General features: G+C 41.6%; 1 protein-coding gene across 2 annotated transcripts in view; it reads left to right on the forward strand.

Annotated features, from left to right (window-relative positions):
- Positions 1-1,161: 1,161 nt before the first annotated feature.
- The window catches only part of STK32A (serine/threonine kinase 32A), a 95,182-nt gene continuing 80,279 nt past the window's right edge, over positions 1,162-16,064 (forward strand). For both annotated transcript variants that reach the window (XM_036013764.1, XM_028528478.2), the window contains exon 1: positions 1,162-1,291. In XM_036013764.1, the coding sequence (XP_035869657.1) occupies positions 1,240-1,291 (52 nt within the window). In that variant the 5' untranslated portion in view covers positions 1,162-1,239. The remainder of the gene's footprint in view (positions 1,292-16,064) is intronic.

Here is a 16,064-nt window from a genome sequence, read left to right on the forward strand (position 1 = left end):
TTGTGCTAGTTGCCTTCCATATGTTGTCTCATGAACTACATCTACCCCATGAACCACGTGTGTCCTATGCACGAGAATAGCTCAGGCCACATAGCTAAAAATGAATTTTTAAATAGGGTACCAAATCTTGATCTGTACCCATTTTTGGTAGATCTGAAGGTCCAGCTCCTGGGCCGATGGGAGCAGTCTCTTAGATTTGAAAGCAGTGACCCCTTTCGGATGGAGCCTGCATTCTCCAGGTCACTGATGTCCCCAGCAGGCACTGGTCTGGTTTGCACGTTTGCATTTCTGCCTGGCTCTTGTGGACATCTGGGCTGGTGGTTCCTGGGGAAGACACCGTGGTTCTTCCCACTGTCCAGGTGAGGGGGGAAGTCACCAGCCCAAAGCCACTTACCAGCGTCAGTTTTAGAAGAAGGGGGCTGCCTCTTTTTACCAACTTCAGGGGAAGTAAAATTCTTCATGATTGGATTTAAAAATGGAAAAAAAAAAGCCATCCACGTACATTTTTCTGCCGTGCTTTTTAGCTCTCACTTACGTCATTTAATTTGAGCTTCAAAACAGCTCACAGTTATTGAGCAGTGATGCAGTGAAAATACTTTACATGTAATCTCATGAAATAACATTTAATCTGTCTTTACAGTAAGGACCATTATCAAGTTCAGGGGAAGGAAGAAAAAGAAACACGCTTAGCAAAATTTAGGAACTTGCTGCCGTGGTAAAGCCCAAACTCCAGCCTTGTTCCTTTTGTATTGTAGTACTCTCCAAGGCAGGGAAAAAGAGATGGGGAAAGTATTTTTACAATTAAAAAAAAGAAATTAAAATTGATCACACATCAAAACAAGTTTAAAATATTTTTTTTATTTTATAGTTGTTTAAGAATTGCTGACCTCATTCTAAACTTGTCTTCATACTTAGAAATATTTTGCTCTTCTCCTTCTTTGTAAGTCTAGGTCCATAACGAGGCCATGAAATGGGTTCTCCGAGATACTTGATGTTCTGTTACTGCCGAAATGATCATTTTCTAGTACAAAAGGGTTCTGCCACAATGGCACAAGTTAACATTTCGGCCACAGTCTGTACTCAGCGTACCTTGAATAGGCCCTTTGTCAGGTCTTATAAGGTTAACGTTTCTTTTTCTCCCCTTGATATTTCACGAAGGCTCCCAGCCCTCCTGTGGACGAAGATGGGCCTCTCTGCCAGGACTGTGTAACCGGAGGAACCAGGTCTGGACAGTCAGCCATGGGAGCCAATACTTCAAGCAAACCTCCCGTTTTTGATGAAAACGAGGATGGTAAGAGATGTTTGTGAATTGTGCATAAAATACAGAATTTTGCAGATACAAATATAAGCTCTTAGTTTCTGAAGTATATTGCAATGCACTGTAAGGGTAAGTCTGAAGGAAGACCTTGGATGCTAACAGTCGGATGTTACCTTCCACTTTCCATGGGACTTTGGGCAGCTGTCTGAGCCATGACGGTACCAATGCCCTTTGTACAAAGGGAGCTGTTTGGGGGCACCTGGTCAGTAGAAGACGTTGAAATTAAATGATTTATTTGTTCTTTGTGTTGTCCCTTTAACCCTTTTGTCACTACCTATTGCTAGTTGTTAATAGAAAATGTCTTGCATTATCAAACGGCATGTAAATGATAAAGTATTACAGAATGAACTCATTAAGTAGGTGCTCTCTGAGCCTCCGACTGCCAAGATCCAGGATCCTAGATAAAGTCCACATGCTAGGTCATAGGAAAAAGAATCAGTGGGAAACTTTCCAGGCCAGGCTTAGCAAGAAAGGACACAGAGGCATGGATCCTGATTCCCCCGTCATCCCACAGCGAGGTGCGCCAGAACCAGCGAGGACCACCCCCCGCCCCCCCCCCCCCGGGCCCGCCCCCTGTCACTCTTCCTTCCCATGGCGGAAGTTGGAGCAGCCTGGTCAGTCCATACAGGGTAGTAGCTGTGTTTATGGGTTGTCTGGGAAAAACAGGGCCCCAGATCTCAGCCAGGTAGTCATCTAGGCCTCTCAGAGGGAGCCCACAGAGTTATTTGATGGGAGTTCTGCTAGTTGAACCTTAAAGGAAAAGAACAATGAACTAAAATTCAGGAGATCTGCGCACCAGGCCTATTATCAGCTACATGTGTGGCTTGAGAAGTTTATTTATCCCCCCTCTCTTCAATTTCTTCATCGGTAAAGTAAAAGATAGGCTAACCTGGAAGATTTTTTTTTTTTAACTCAGAAGGTTTATCACTTTGAGATCCTAAAGCCACTTGACAAAAATGATGAAGCATCGTCAAAATCATCAAGGAAGGCTGATTGTGTTGGAATGTGCATTTGATTGCTGGAGTAGAAACTGAAGTACCAATGACTTAGACAGCATGGATGTGTTTTTCTTTCTCATGTAACAACTAGGTATCAGGAGCAGGCAATACGTGGCTCTGAAAGGTTAGGAACTCTGGCTCTGACAAGCTGGCTTCTCTCCTTCTCTAGAGTGTTATTTCCCCCTTGGGCCTCAGTACAGCCAAATTCCCACTAGTGGAAGGGGGCATGGAGGCTGTGCCCATTCCTTTTAAGCACAGGATCTGGTTATAGCTTATCTCTTTCATTCACGTGCACATACAAGGGATTCGGGGAATTAGTTTGTAATCTTGTGCGGCCACGAGCCTGCTAAAGATAAGGAGTTCTGTTTTGTTATCAGAGAAGAATCAGCTGTTTGCCATGGTTACGGGGCCAACTAGAAGCCTACTACATGCTTAGTTTTTGAGACTTTGGTTGGATCCTTTTAAAGACAAAGTAGCTGACTGATCATTATGCCTTGTTCCCAGCTATTCACTATTGATTTACAGGAACATCATTACTAGCTGAATAAAATATTGCATAGGAACCCTGAAAATATATAGTTAGAAAACAGTCTTAAGGAAACCTTTTTCCACTCTAAATTCTGTTGCCTTGCTTTGCTTTACCAAGTAGTAAAGGCAAGGATCTAGAGACCAGTGATATTACTGGATTGCACCATCTCTACAAACGAGAAGACAAGTAGGCTTAGATTTCATTTGTCTGGTTGACAATGCTCCCTGTGGATTCAGAGCTAAGGTTGTGCAAGGAGAACACAGCCTGTGTTCCTGTAAGGTTGTGTCCTGGGAGAACAGAGTAGGCAAGAGAGGCCAGCTTCATGTTTATAACCTGCTAAGGATATGTGTCATGTTAAGGGATTGGGAGATAGCATTCGAAAAAGAAAACACAGAAATGTCTAAGTCCTCCTTCATTCAGCCTGCCCTTCTCTCATGGGGTGCCCAAGAAAGTTACAGAGCTGCGGGAGTGTGGCCAATGAGAAATAAGGTACCACTTCATAAGTACCTTCAAGAAACTCTGGAAGAACTAGGACTGGGTAGAGTTAGGTTTAAGAAGCAAGCAGGTCTTTCCCAGCACCCTCTAGGTTGCTGCTTTTTTGTTGTCCAACTGCCCAGCCCAGGGAAATGATGCCCCTGTAGCACCCATAGAGAGAAGAGCTGAGCAGAGCAGTCCGTCTGTGCTTCCGGGGATGGGGGGTGGGGAGCTCTAAGTCCACTTACATGCACAATTGCAAGGCAGAAGCAGAAGGGCAGATCCACTTATTATGAACCTGCCCCTGTGCTAGACGTGAGGAGTGTGGTAGAAAACAAGATGGCCCTGCCCTGCCCCTGGGGAGCTCCTGTTCTCATGGTGGAAGGCAAACAATAGACAAGTAAACAAATCTAGGTAACTTCTGATTATGTTCAAGTACCACCGAGGAAGTCACTCTGGGTGATCTTCAGACGTGTGGCAGGGTGATGATGGAGACCACGTCTGATAGGGTCTGGTCGGGGTCGGCCTCTCTCAGAAGGTGAGGTTTGGGTTAGAGTCTGAGAGTTGACAAGAAGCAATGCCATGAGAAGTTCAAGCACAGGAATAAAGCAACTCCACAGTGCAAACAATGACAAAGCTGGGAAGGAATAGTTGCCTATATCATAATAATCTGATGACTATGGGTTTGTATATTCTAAAACTGTAATTTTTTAAAAAATCAGTAAATTTGATAATAAAGTTGATTTGGTTCCTTTGACAGCTCTGGGTTGAGCACAAGGCAAAATTTTATTTGATTGCTGCGAAGCTTCCGACCAAGAAACAAAAACAACCAAGGAGAAAGCACTGACTAATCAATTAACATTAATACCTCTATCATTTTGATCTCCATATTTTAATATAAATAATCAAACCGGGCCAGAATCTAGGGCACCAAAATGAGCCAATTTAATTATTTTAAAAATATTGCTGAAGAGAATCCCAATGTGCGATGGAAAAGTATTTAATATTTCCTTCAAAGTGTTTACTGTTCCCAGTATAGGTCTGAAGAAAATTTGAACCAATTTTCCGAGTAATATTTTCAGACTTCTTTCTCATGGAAAGCATTTTGGTTCATTTTGAAGGTAATTATGGAATCAGATAAGATGTTATTGGCTGTCCCTTGAGATAAGTTGTTCTTGCTAGAATTCATCCTGACACCTTGTATTTCCTGTTGTTTATCTGATAATGACACGGAAATAATTTTCCTCTTCCTCATTGATGTTGATACTTATTTAGTGTAAACAAAGTATAAGGTTTATAGTACTGTTGGACCCAACAAAATTGCTTATTTGATTCATGTTAATGTTTACAAAGCAGATCCCAAATTATACTATTATTTTGTTCTGTGGCTCTAACTTTTATATTTTAGTGCAAACCTAAGTCCTAATTCCTTTTTTTTTGCAGTAAAATAATTATAACAAAATGCGCCATTTTAACCATTTTTGAGTGTGCAGTTCAGTGGCATTCAGTGTATTCACATGTGGGAGCAACCATTACCATCATCTAGGGCTTTTTCATCTTCCTGAATTCAAACCCTGTCCTCACCAACAGTATCTCCCCATCCCCTCTCTCTCCCAGGCCCCGGCAACCACCATTCTACTTTGTCTCTATGAATTTGGCTATTCTAGGTACTTCATAATATTTATTATCTGGCATGTTTCACTTAGTCTGATGTTTTAAAGGTTCATTCATGTTGCAGCATATATCAGAATTTAATTCCTCTGTAAGGCTGAATACTATTCTATTGTCTGTAGAGACAACATTTTGTTTACTCTTTCATCCACTGGTGGACATTTGATGGTTTCCCTCTTCTGACTATTGTGAACAATACTTCTGTGAACGATGGTGAACAAACACTTGCTGGAGTCCCTGTTCTCGGTTATTTTAATTGTATGTACTGTAATTACATGTAATTTTTTGAGGAACTACCAGACTGTCTTCCACCTCATTGTGTTTAGTGTTTCAGTGATGGGAAACCACCTACAAAAAGGGGCTGAAAGCATGGGCTCTGGTATCGGGAAGACGTGCACAGGTTCAAGTCTCACCTGTGCCACAGTCTGGCAACGTGAGAAATCAAAGGGGTCACAGCCTGATCAATCATTATAAAACTCCACAGTCAGTTTGACTAAGTATAAAGTGTTCCAGAGGGACTTGCAATATCATGTGTCATAAGAAACGCCCAAACTTGTAAGAATTTTTGTGAGTTTATTTGAGCCAAACTGATGACAATTGCTGAGAAGCAAAACCTCAATAAGTTGAGAAAACGCTCCAGAGAATGGCAGTTTTGCTCCTTCTTTTAGACATTGCAATAAAAAGAGGAGGCATAAGGGGGTTACATGAAATCCACTGGTGATAGATTAAGGAGGCTGGAGAAGGCAAAGCAGGGAAACCTCTGGGATTGGATAAAAAAATGATAGACACTTTTACATGTATACAGGTGAGTACAGGATAGTTAATAGTCAACAGTTAATGTGACAACAATGAGGGATTCCATGGTCCCCCCTTGGTGTGGTGCCTGTGCCTTGAGGGGTCTAGAAAAAGGAAATTTGACATTCCAAAGGAATGTTATCATAGATGCAAAAAAGATAACAGACAGGCTCAGTTAAGGTAAAGACTGACCTTTGTCAGGGAGGATACCAGCCTGGGACATGACTACCTACCATGACCTGCTTTTAGTTAGAAAGTTTTCAATTTCAGACCGTCCTTTGTGGTTACTATAGGTCTCTGAGTCTGTTTGGCTGTCATGCAGGCCTCCTCCGAGCTTGTCAGGTTTAGCTGTGCCCCTTTTCTTCCACACTAGAAAAAAGTCCCCGAGCCTAAACAATGACTAGTGAATTCATTTGAAAAAAAATGTTTTCCTGTTGTGCAATATATTAAAACTCCTCAGTTTCCTCATAAGTAAGCAAGTAATAATTGGGTACACTTCATTGGGTCATTGTGAAGATTAAATAAAGTAATGCAAGTAAAACACTTAGCAAGGTGTGTCACATAATCACCCAATGCAATTAATTCTAATGCTAGTATTATTTATTAGCATCAGAGTCTCTTAGCATGAACTCTTGGAACTACTTCACCTTCTGAAAGAAACGAAATTGATTAAATGCAGCTCTGTGGATGCTGTGGTCAATATGACCTATTCACACTTCCGTCAATGGGACTGGATGAACAGAATGGCAGAAAACCTATATGAAAGCCCTATGAAAAGAAGCCAAGTTATTGACTGCACACAAACACAGCCTCACCTGGTTTCCCTCTAATCTCCCTAGGTGATTGTGTTTTTCCTTAAGGCAAAATCAAGAACTCGTTGGGCTGAAAATCAATAAACTTCGCTTTTTCTGATTTCTACCTAAAGCTGCCTATTTAAGTAATCCCATGGGATCAACAGACACGGTGACCATTGTTCCCCGTACCTGACAACCGTATGGATACTCGGAGAAACAATAAATGATGCAGAAAGACAGTTTAAGTTTTCTGCAATGAAAGGAATGCAATGTTTTTAATGTTTATAACTGTTTTCCTTTAATCTGTTTCATTTCCTTTATCTGAATGCAGTGGTTTTGTTTGTTCTGTGTGGTTTGGGCCTATTTTTGTTGTGTTTTTTTTGGGGGGGGGGGTTGTTAGTTTTATTTTTTTCTAAATAAATCAACATTTTCAAAGTCCAATCCCTGAGATCTTCCTAATTTAGAAAAAAAATATTTAATAACAGCAGAAAGTATACCTGTTAATAATTCAGGCTCTAGACAGCAGAAGAGGGTCTTGTGATCATAAGCCACATGTGTTTCCAAGGATGTACAAAAAAAATTGTAGAGGTGACTTGGTATAGTTCAACCAAGAGGCAACTGCTGTGCTGTAGCTAAGACAATTGGCCTCAGGTTTAAAAGCTGCTACAAAGAGTTCATCCAGGCCCTGAGTGTGCAGAGAGAACCCAATTATTACGTTAGTGTTTGGACTTGCTTAAAACTCAATGTTCTGTTTTCATTTGGCAACACTTGTCTCCTAGGATATGTGGCTGTTTGCAGTTTCTTTCCATCTTTGGTGATAGAAGCAATGGGTCCTTCAAAATGATGGGCCAAGGAAATTGGCCACAGATTTGCAATCCAAAAGAAACGGGAGGTTATTGAATTGATTCCAGCAAGGAAGGACTTTGAAAATCTTGTTTGTTATTTTAATGTCTTTGCATTGAATATTTGTACCCACTTGGGTAGGCAAATTTCAGACTTTGTCCTTTTAAACTTGAATAATGTTGTCTTATATTATTTACTATATTGCATTAAAATGATTGAAAGAGTGAAAGGAAAAGTTTCTAGCAAGAATTAGCTTCTTTTTTTTAAGATTTCATTTATTTATTTTTAGAGAAGGAAGGGAGGAAGGGGGCAGAGAGAGAGAGAGAGAGAGAAACATCAATGTGCGGTTGCTGGGGGTCATGGCCTGCAACCCAGGAATGTACCCTGGCTGGGAATCGAACCTGGGACACTTTGGTTCCCAGCCCGAGCTCAATCCACTGAGCTACGCCAGCCAGGGTAAGAATTAGCTTCTTAAGAAATGAAGTCATCTTGAGTGGTCTAACATTTAGTATGACATTTATCATAAGTAACTTCAGATCCGACAGTTGATAGCAACAAACTTTTTGAACTTGTTAGGGCTTTATTTGTCCCATCCCAGGGGTTTGGGAGACTCAGAAAGAAAAACTAGACAGCTAAGGAAACAGCCTCCAAGGTTGAGCTAGTGCTTCTGACTTGCAAGTTCCTTAAGCAATGAGTTCTTAGCACCCCTTTAGGAGAATCCACTGGAGCATATTATGAGTAGATAAAACAACTATGGTACATTTACATGAAGGAATACGACTCAGCCATACAAAAGAAGATTTTTTACCCTTGTAACGATATGGGTGGACCTGGCGAACATTAAGGCAGTCAGAGAAAGACAAATACCATAGGATTTCACGCATATGTGGAATCTAATGAACAAACTGAACTAACAAGCCAAATAGAAACAGACTCAGAGATAGAGAGCAGGCTGACAGCTTTGGAGGGGGGTAGCGAGGGGTTGGGGAGATAGTGCAAAAAAGAAGAAGCACTCATGGACTCGGACAACAGTGTAGCGATTGCAGGGGTTGCGGGGGGTGGCAGAAGTGGAGGAGGGCATAAGGGGGATACATGGTAAAGTAAAAAATGCAATAAAAAAGAAAAAGAAAAAATTTACATCTTGCCTTTGGAGATTCACAGTGCTTCTTAGCATATTCAAGGCTCTGAGATGTCCTACAGTAGTACAATCTCAGTATTCTGATAGTTTTCAAACTTATTTCAAAATGAAAACATTTTTTTATGGACAGACTTTTACTGCCTTATGGCACATAACTAGCTATTCGGTGGATCTTAAGTTGGGAAATTTGCTAAATTCCCTAGGTTAAGAACCTAAGTCTGAAAACCAGTTTCAGCCCTGGCTGGCGTAGCTCAGTGAATTGAGCACAGGCTGTGAACCAAAGTGTCACAGGTTCGATTCCCAGTCAGGGTGCATGCCTGGGTTGCAGGCCATGACCCCCAGCAACTGCACATTGATGTTTCTCTCTCTCTCTATCTCCTTCCCTTCCCTCTCTAAAATAAATAAATAAATAAATAAATAAATAAATAATCTTTAAAAAAAAGAAAAGAAAACCAGTTTCAGCTCCAGGCAATGTGACTGGTATTCCAAGCCTACTGTCTCCAGTGGGAATGGGAGGGAAGGTCTTCAGGGGATCCGGCTTCTGTTGTAGGGCCTTTTGGGGGTAAACTTAATTAAAGGAACCCCGGTTAGCCATCATTTCACCAGTTCAAGTCTTATGAAATATATATACAGTGATTTCAACCAAGCGTTGCTATGTGACCACTAATGGACGTTCCTTTGGAAACACACACAGGAAGCCAGTGATGGAATAATATTCTAGTCAAAATAGGACACTGAGCACAGTTTATACAGTGAAGGGACTGTACAATTTAGGATTACAGATTTTGAAAATTCAAGAGTGGCACTGGCTGTACTTTTTCCTCCTGAATGATTTCTTCTCTCATTTCTGGAGGTATTTTTATAGTAAAATAAGTAATATTAATCTTGTTTCATACTTCAGTAGCTTATATTTTTTGTTATTTCTGAGAATGATTTAAAGCAGGGTTGGCACACTTTTCCTGTACTGGCTCAGATAATAAATATTTTATGCTTCGCAGCTAATGCAGTCTCTGTCACAACTACTCAGCTGCCACTGAAGAGTGAGAGCCAACATAGACGGTGAGGGGACAGATGAATGCGGCCATGTGCCAGTAACACTTTAGTTAGAGACACAGACATTTGAAGGCCCATCATTTTCCCTTGTCACAAAATACTCTTTTTATTTCTTTCTCAGCATTTAAAAAATATAAAAGCTATTCTTAGCTTACGAGCCATGTAAAAATAAATGGTGGGCTGGAATTTGCCCGAGAGCCCTATCTCGCCAGCCCACATTTATTTCCCTGTGCCGGGGCCTCTCTCGTACCCACCCATAGCCTTCTAGCCTTCACTGAGAGACTGGGCAAGGGGCCTGACTCTTCTCTCCAGATGCTTAACAAGTTCACTCTTTTTTTCTTTTGGTGTTCAAATCTTTTTCTATCATGAACTTAAAAAAAATATTTCCCCCAGCGGGCATAGCTCAGTGGATCGAGCGCGGGCTGCGAACCAAAGTGTCGCAGGTTCACTTCCCAGTCAGGGCACATGCCTGGGTTGCAGGCCGTGACCCCCAGCAACCGCACATTGATGTTTCTCTCTATCTCCCTCCCTCCCCTCTCTAAAAATAAATAAAAATAAAATCTTAAAAAATATTTCAGTTACAGTTGACATTCAACACCATTCCACATCAGTTTCAGGTGCACAGCATAGTGGCCAGACAGGTACACAATCTAAGAAGTGATTACCCCATCGCCACCCAGACCATTCCAGTACCCACCTGGTGCCTTACACGGCCATCACAATACTACACACTTACTCCTCACTGACCCTCTTTTAGTTGATCATTGTGAACCAGTGGAAATACTTGGACCAATAAATCTAGTGTTTCAGAGGATAAAATGTATTATTTTTGTTTGATATATATAAATTATTTATATATGTTATATATAACACACATGTTATATATACACATGTGTGTGTATATATATGTTATTTGATAGCCATACAAACTGGGTTTCATTAAGCAGGTAGAACCTGTAATTCACCTGAAATATCACTGGGCAGAATTCACTTCCTACAGGGGCATTTATTCAACTTCGGGACATCCAACACTTTGGGGTGTTGATGCCCCCATCCTGCCTCACTGTTCTGCTTTATTATTTGTTCTAAAAAAATAGCCAGTGTCTTTCTGACTTCCAGGCAAATTCATGAATTGGGGTCCCGGCAGCAGGAAAAGAGGCTGTTGGTGCCCGTTGCTTGGTCTTGGCACAAGTAATGGATGTCAATAAACCCCAGACTCCCCGGGGCACCGTGTTTCATGAAAAGAAGTGCTGACTCTGCAGACTGATGCCACCAGTTGGCTCTGGAGGCTGCTTCTCTGGAGAATTGCCAAATATATTCTTAAAAGACCTGCCAAGCCCACATGTATTATGGGCAATCATTTGCTACCAACCATTTGGGATAATAAAGGGCTAGTGAGCCAGCTAAATAATTTTTGCACTGGGAGATCATAAATGATATATGCTCTTGAGCTGACTGCCAACTTTAACCAGTACCATGGTGTCGGTGAGCTTAAACCAGTGGTTCCCAGACACCCTCTGCAGACAAATGCCAAATGGGCTATGTTTCACTTAGTCTGTGGTAAAAAGAGAAAAGGCAGGACAATGTAATCAGCTTTTCATAAAGCTAAAACTATTAAAGGTTTTAATTCAAAGATTACATCCTTTCTTGGTGTGTGTATTTAGTATTTAAGGATTATGGAAGTAGAATTTTTTTCATCATGAGAAAGACGTGTAACTTGTGTCCAAGTTTCTCTGATTCCCAGTTTTCTTATCTGTAACAACGGAACTCATAACAGTATTTGTCTCACATACGTTTTCGTGCGAATAAAAAGATTATCCAGAAAAAAGGTGTTTAGCATAGCATTTAGCATGTAGAAATTGCTCAGTAAATGTTAGCTGTTATTACTACCATTATCATAATCATAGTTTTTAACACCCTTATGTGGCAAGTGAAAAATAAAAGCTACCCAGTGTGGGTTTTCCTTCTCTCCTCCAGTCTCATTTTTAGGGGGATGGGATTTTCTGATTGGTGAAATATAGAGCAGTAATCATAATTTTCAGTAAGTGTTATATAGATAACTTACTGAAGTAGCTGAAATGGGGGGAAAGGCCGAAGATGACCTATTTTAACTAGGACAGCTATTCATTTCTATGAGAGATGATGATGCCTGAGCTAATGCAGATGGAAAGCTGAGAGTTTATGCAACACTTATTTTTAATGTAAAATAATTGGAACTTGCTAATGGTTTGATTGTGGGGTAAGAGGGAAAGAACAAAATCAAGAATGAACCGTAGATTTTTGCTTCAGCAGTCAGGCAGACAGATGGCTATGATACTTTCTGAGATGGAGAAGAGGGGGCACTGAAGGTTTGGGGATGTGTTTGGATATTGTCAAGAGTGCTAGTCTGGATTCACAAAATGACTGTGAGACACCTGAATGGTGATGTCAAGTAGGAGGCTGGGGTTGAGTGGCCAGAGATGAATAGAAAGTCTGAGCTGGAGATCTAAGGACATGGGGATTGGTGAGTCTTTCTTGGGAAAGAATGTGGAAATGAAAGAGGAAAAGAACCTTAATGTTTAGAAGTTGGGCAGAGCAACAATTCATCTAAGGAAATTGAGAAGGAATAGCCAGTGAAGATGAAGAAATATTTGTCCTGAAATTAAAGAGAAGGGTGCTTTAACAAAGAGGGGGCAGTCCCTAATGTTGAATGTTCCCCTGTGGTAGCCTAAAGTGAGAACTATCTACAGGATTATAAAATCCAGAGGGTGGTGTGGTGATGTGGACAGAAGCAGCTCTAGGGTTGGAGAGACAAGAGACAGAATCAGGGAGTGAGGATTGTCTGGGAGCTGAGGATGTGGACACAGCAAGTGTAGTCAACTCTTCCAAGAAGTTTAAAGAGAAACAAACAAACAAACAAACAAACAAACAAAAAGAACAGGGGATTTCCGGCCAAGGTGGAGGCGTAGGTAGATACACTGTGCCTCCTCAAACAAAATAAGGACAACAAAAATTTAAAAACAGAAAAACAACCAGTACTGACAGAAAATTGAACTGCATGGAAGTCCGACAACCAAGGAGTTAAAGCAGACACATTCATCCAGACCGGTAGGAGGGATGGAGTCGGGGAGCCTGACGGAGAGGGCTTGCGGCAGGGCAGCTGGTGGGCCCAGTGAGGCAGCTGGTTGTGGAGGGGGGTGGCACACAAGGTGGCTGGCAGGCTGGGTGTCCCACATTTGAGTGCAGATAAACCAGGTGAAACTGGGGAGCAGGACAGGCCGCTCAACCCAGGGTCCCAGCGCAGGGAAATTAAGCCTTAAAACACTGATTGAAAATAGCTGTGGGGGTCGAGGTGCCAGGAGAGACTCCCAACCTCATGGGAGAGTTTGTTGGAGAGACCCACAAGGTCCCAGGATGTACACAAACCCACCCACACAGGAATCAGCACCAGAAGGGTCCAGTTTGCTTGTGGGAAGCAGGGGAAGTGACTGAAATCCAGCAGAGAGCAAAGCAAGAGCTATTGTTCCCTTTCAGACCCCGCCCCCACATATAGCGTCACAACCCAGCAACTGGGCTGCCCCACCCTGGTGAACACCTAAGGCTCCACCCCTTACTAAGTAACGGGGACATCAAGACCAAAAAAAAAAAAAAAAAAAAAAAAAAAGCCCAAACAAAAGAACAGATCAAAGCCCCAGAAAAAATACAACTATACAATGAAGAGATAGCCAACCTATCAGAAGCACAGTTCAAAACATTGGTAATCAGGATGCTCACAGAATTGGTTAAATTTGGTCGTAAATGAGATGAAAAAATGAAGGCTATGCTAAGTGAAATAAAGGAAAATGTACAGGGAACCAATAGTGATGGGAAGGAAACTGGGACTCAAATCCATGGAGTGGACCAGAAGGAAGAAAGAAACATCCAATCAGAAAAGAATGAAGAAACAAGAATTCAAAAAAAATGAGGAGAGGCTTAGGAACCTCTTTAAAGAGGACATCTTTAAACATTCCAACCTCTGAATTATAGGGGTACCAGAAGGAGAAGAGGAAGAGCAATAAATGGAAAAGTTATTTGAACAAATAATAAAGGAGAACTTCCCCAATCTGGCTAAGGAAATAGACTTCCAGGAAGTCCAAGAAGCTCCGAGAGTCCCAAAGAAGTTGGACCCAAGGAGGAACACACCAAGGCACATCATAATTAATTACCTTAGCCAAGATGCAGATAAGGAGAGAATCTGAAAAGCAGCAAGACAAAATGAGAGAGTTACCTACAAAGGGGTGCCCATCAGACTGTCAGCTGATTTCTCAAAAGAGACCTCACAGGCAAGAAGGGGCTGGAAAGAAGTATTCCAAGTCATGAAAGGCAAGGACCTACATCCAAGATTGCTTTATCCAGCAAAGCTTTCATGTAGAATGGAAGGGCAGATAAAGTGCTTCTCAGATAAGGTCAAGTTAAAGGAGTTCATCATCACCAAGCCCTTGTTATATGAAATGTTAAAGGGACTTATCTAGGAAAAAGAAGATTAAAAAAAGAACAGTGAAATGACAGCAAACTTACAATAATTAACAACCACACCTAAAACAAACACAAACTAAGCAAACAACTAGATCAGGAACAGAACCACAGAAATGGAGATCACATGGAGGGATAGCAACAGGGGAGTGGGAGGAGTAGAGAGGGGGAAAAGGTACAGAGAATAAGTAGCATAGATGGTAGGTAGAAAATAGATGGGGAGGGTAAGAATAGTACGGGAAATGTAGAAGCCAAGAACTTATATGTGTGACACCTGGACATGAACTAAAGGTCGGGGGGATGTGGGAGGGAGGGGTGTGCAAGTTAGAGGGGAGTGAAGGGGGGGAAATGGGACAACTGTAATAACATAATCAATAAAATATATTTTTTTAAAAAAGAACAAACTGACAGTAACCAGAGGGGAGGGGAGGGTAATAACAGGGGAACGAGGGAAAGGTTGTCAAGGAACATGTATAAAGGACCCATGGACAAAGCCAAAGAAGGGTAGGATTGAGGGTGAGAGATGGGGGGTGGTTGCAGTGGGGAAAATGGTGGTGGGAAAATGGAGACAACTGTACTTGAACAATAATAAAAAATAAATTAAAACATAATGTACCAAAAAATTAATAAAGAGAAGCAGAGAAATGAGTCAGTAGCTAAAGCTGAATATGATGTTAAGGGAGAAATTTTTCTTTTCTTTTTTCTTTTTTTAAAGAGCAGATACTAGAGAAAGTCTATGCTGGTGGGAATTAACCACTTTTAAAGGGAGAAACTAATATATCAGGTGAACAGGAACCAGGGCTGGACCCAATGCATGTGCACAGTGCAGTACGTTCAGAAGGGCCCCTCTGTTCTGGCTTTGATGACCTGCAGTTGCTGTCTCTAAATCCTAACTTTAGCTTTGAATTTGTTTGTAAGTGAGGTATAATGGGACAGTGGCTCATGCCCCAGAGGCTGGGAGCCCGGGCTCACACATTACTGCCTCCCCAGGAAGGGGTCTAAGTTGGTTGTATCTGGTGCCACCCTGGCCCATCCTACCCTCTGTCTGTGGCAAGGGTCTGAGTGCTGATGCAGGGATGGCTGGGAGTGAGCACCCTTGTGACAACACCAGATGGGGCATGGTGGTAGCCGTCATTGCCCCAGGATGGCAGTTTGGTGGATGGCTAGATAGCAACTATCTTTTGGGTTCCCACCTTCCCATGTAGATACTGAATATGTCATGGAGTTCCATTTAGAAGCAAATGATGTGGAGGTGTTCTCACCACCAAGTAACATTCTAGTTAGGGATGGTGACAGAGATGTCCAACAACCATAATGCACTTTATCTTCAGATCAGTCTACGATTTAAACATGGAAGGGCTGAGGCTTAGGACAATTAAGCCACTGACCTGAAATCAGATAGCCACATGGTAGATCCTGAATCTTGTTATATAAAATGAATCTCCTTTATGCCAGTTACAGATATTCTCCCAGGATGGCCAACTGGAATGGATGTATAAAATTGAATACACGGAAGGGATTGCTTCTCAGTAAGAATACATCAAACACTCATTATGTGCCTACCTTTGAATTCCACTCTCAGGAAGCTGACTCATTTCATTTCACGGGGACGCTCATCTCCACTTGTGATGTAACTCGCAGGCATGTCCCTTAGACCATGCGTTACTGAAGTGTTAGGGGTTTGCTGTATAACACCTTTTTCTTCCCTGGAGTTACACAGTTCATCACTACTCCTGAGCTTTGCTTGGCTTCCTCTGTTCATTTTGATTTCAAGGGCAATTTCAAATTTGTTCATGTCTTTCACAATTCAGTGACCTTTGTTTATGTCTTTTACAATTCATTTTACCATCATCATCATCATCATCACTCATTCCTTGACTATTTTTAGATCAATCTAATTTGTACGATACCTTATGTGGGAATTTTGATTTACTTTTATAAAATATTGAAATTATTGCCA

Source organism: Phyllostomus discolor, chromosome 13, assembly GCF_004126475.2.
Source record: "Phyllostomus discolor isolate MPI-MPIP mPhyDis1 chromosome 13, mPhyDis1.pri.v3, whole genome shotgun sequence".
NCBI lineage: Eukaryota > Metazoa > Chordata > Mammalia > Chiroptera > Phyllostomidae > Phyllostomus > Phyllostomus discolor.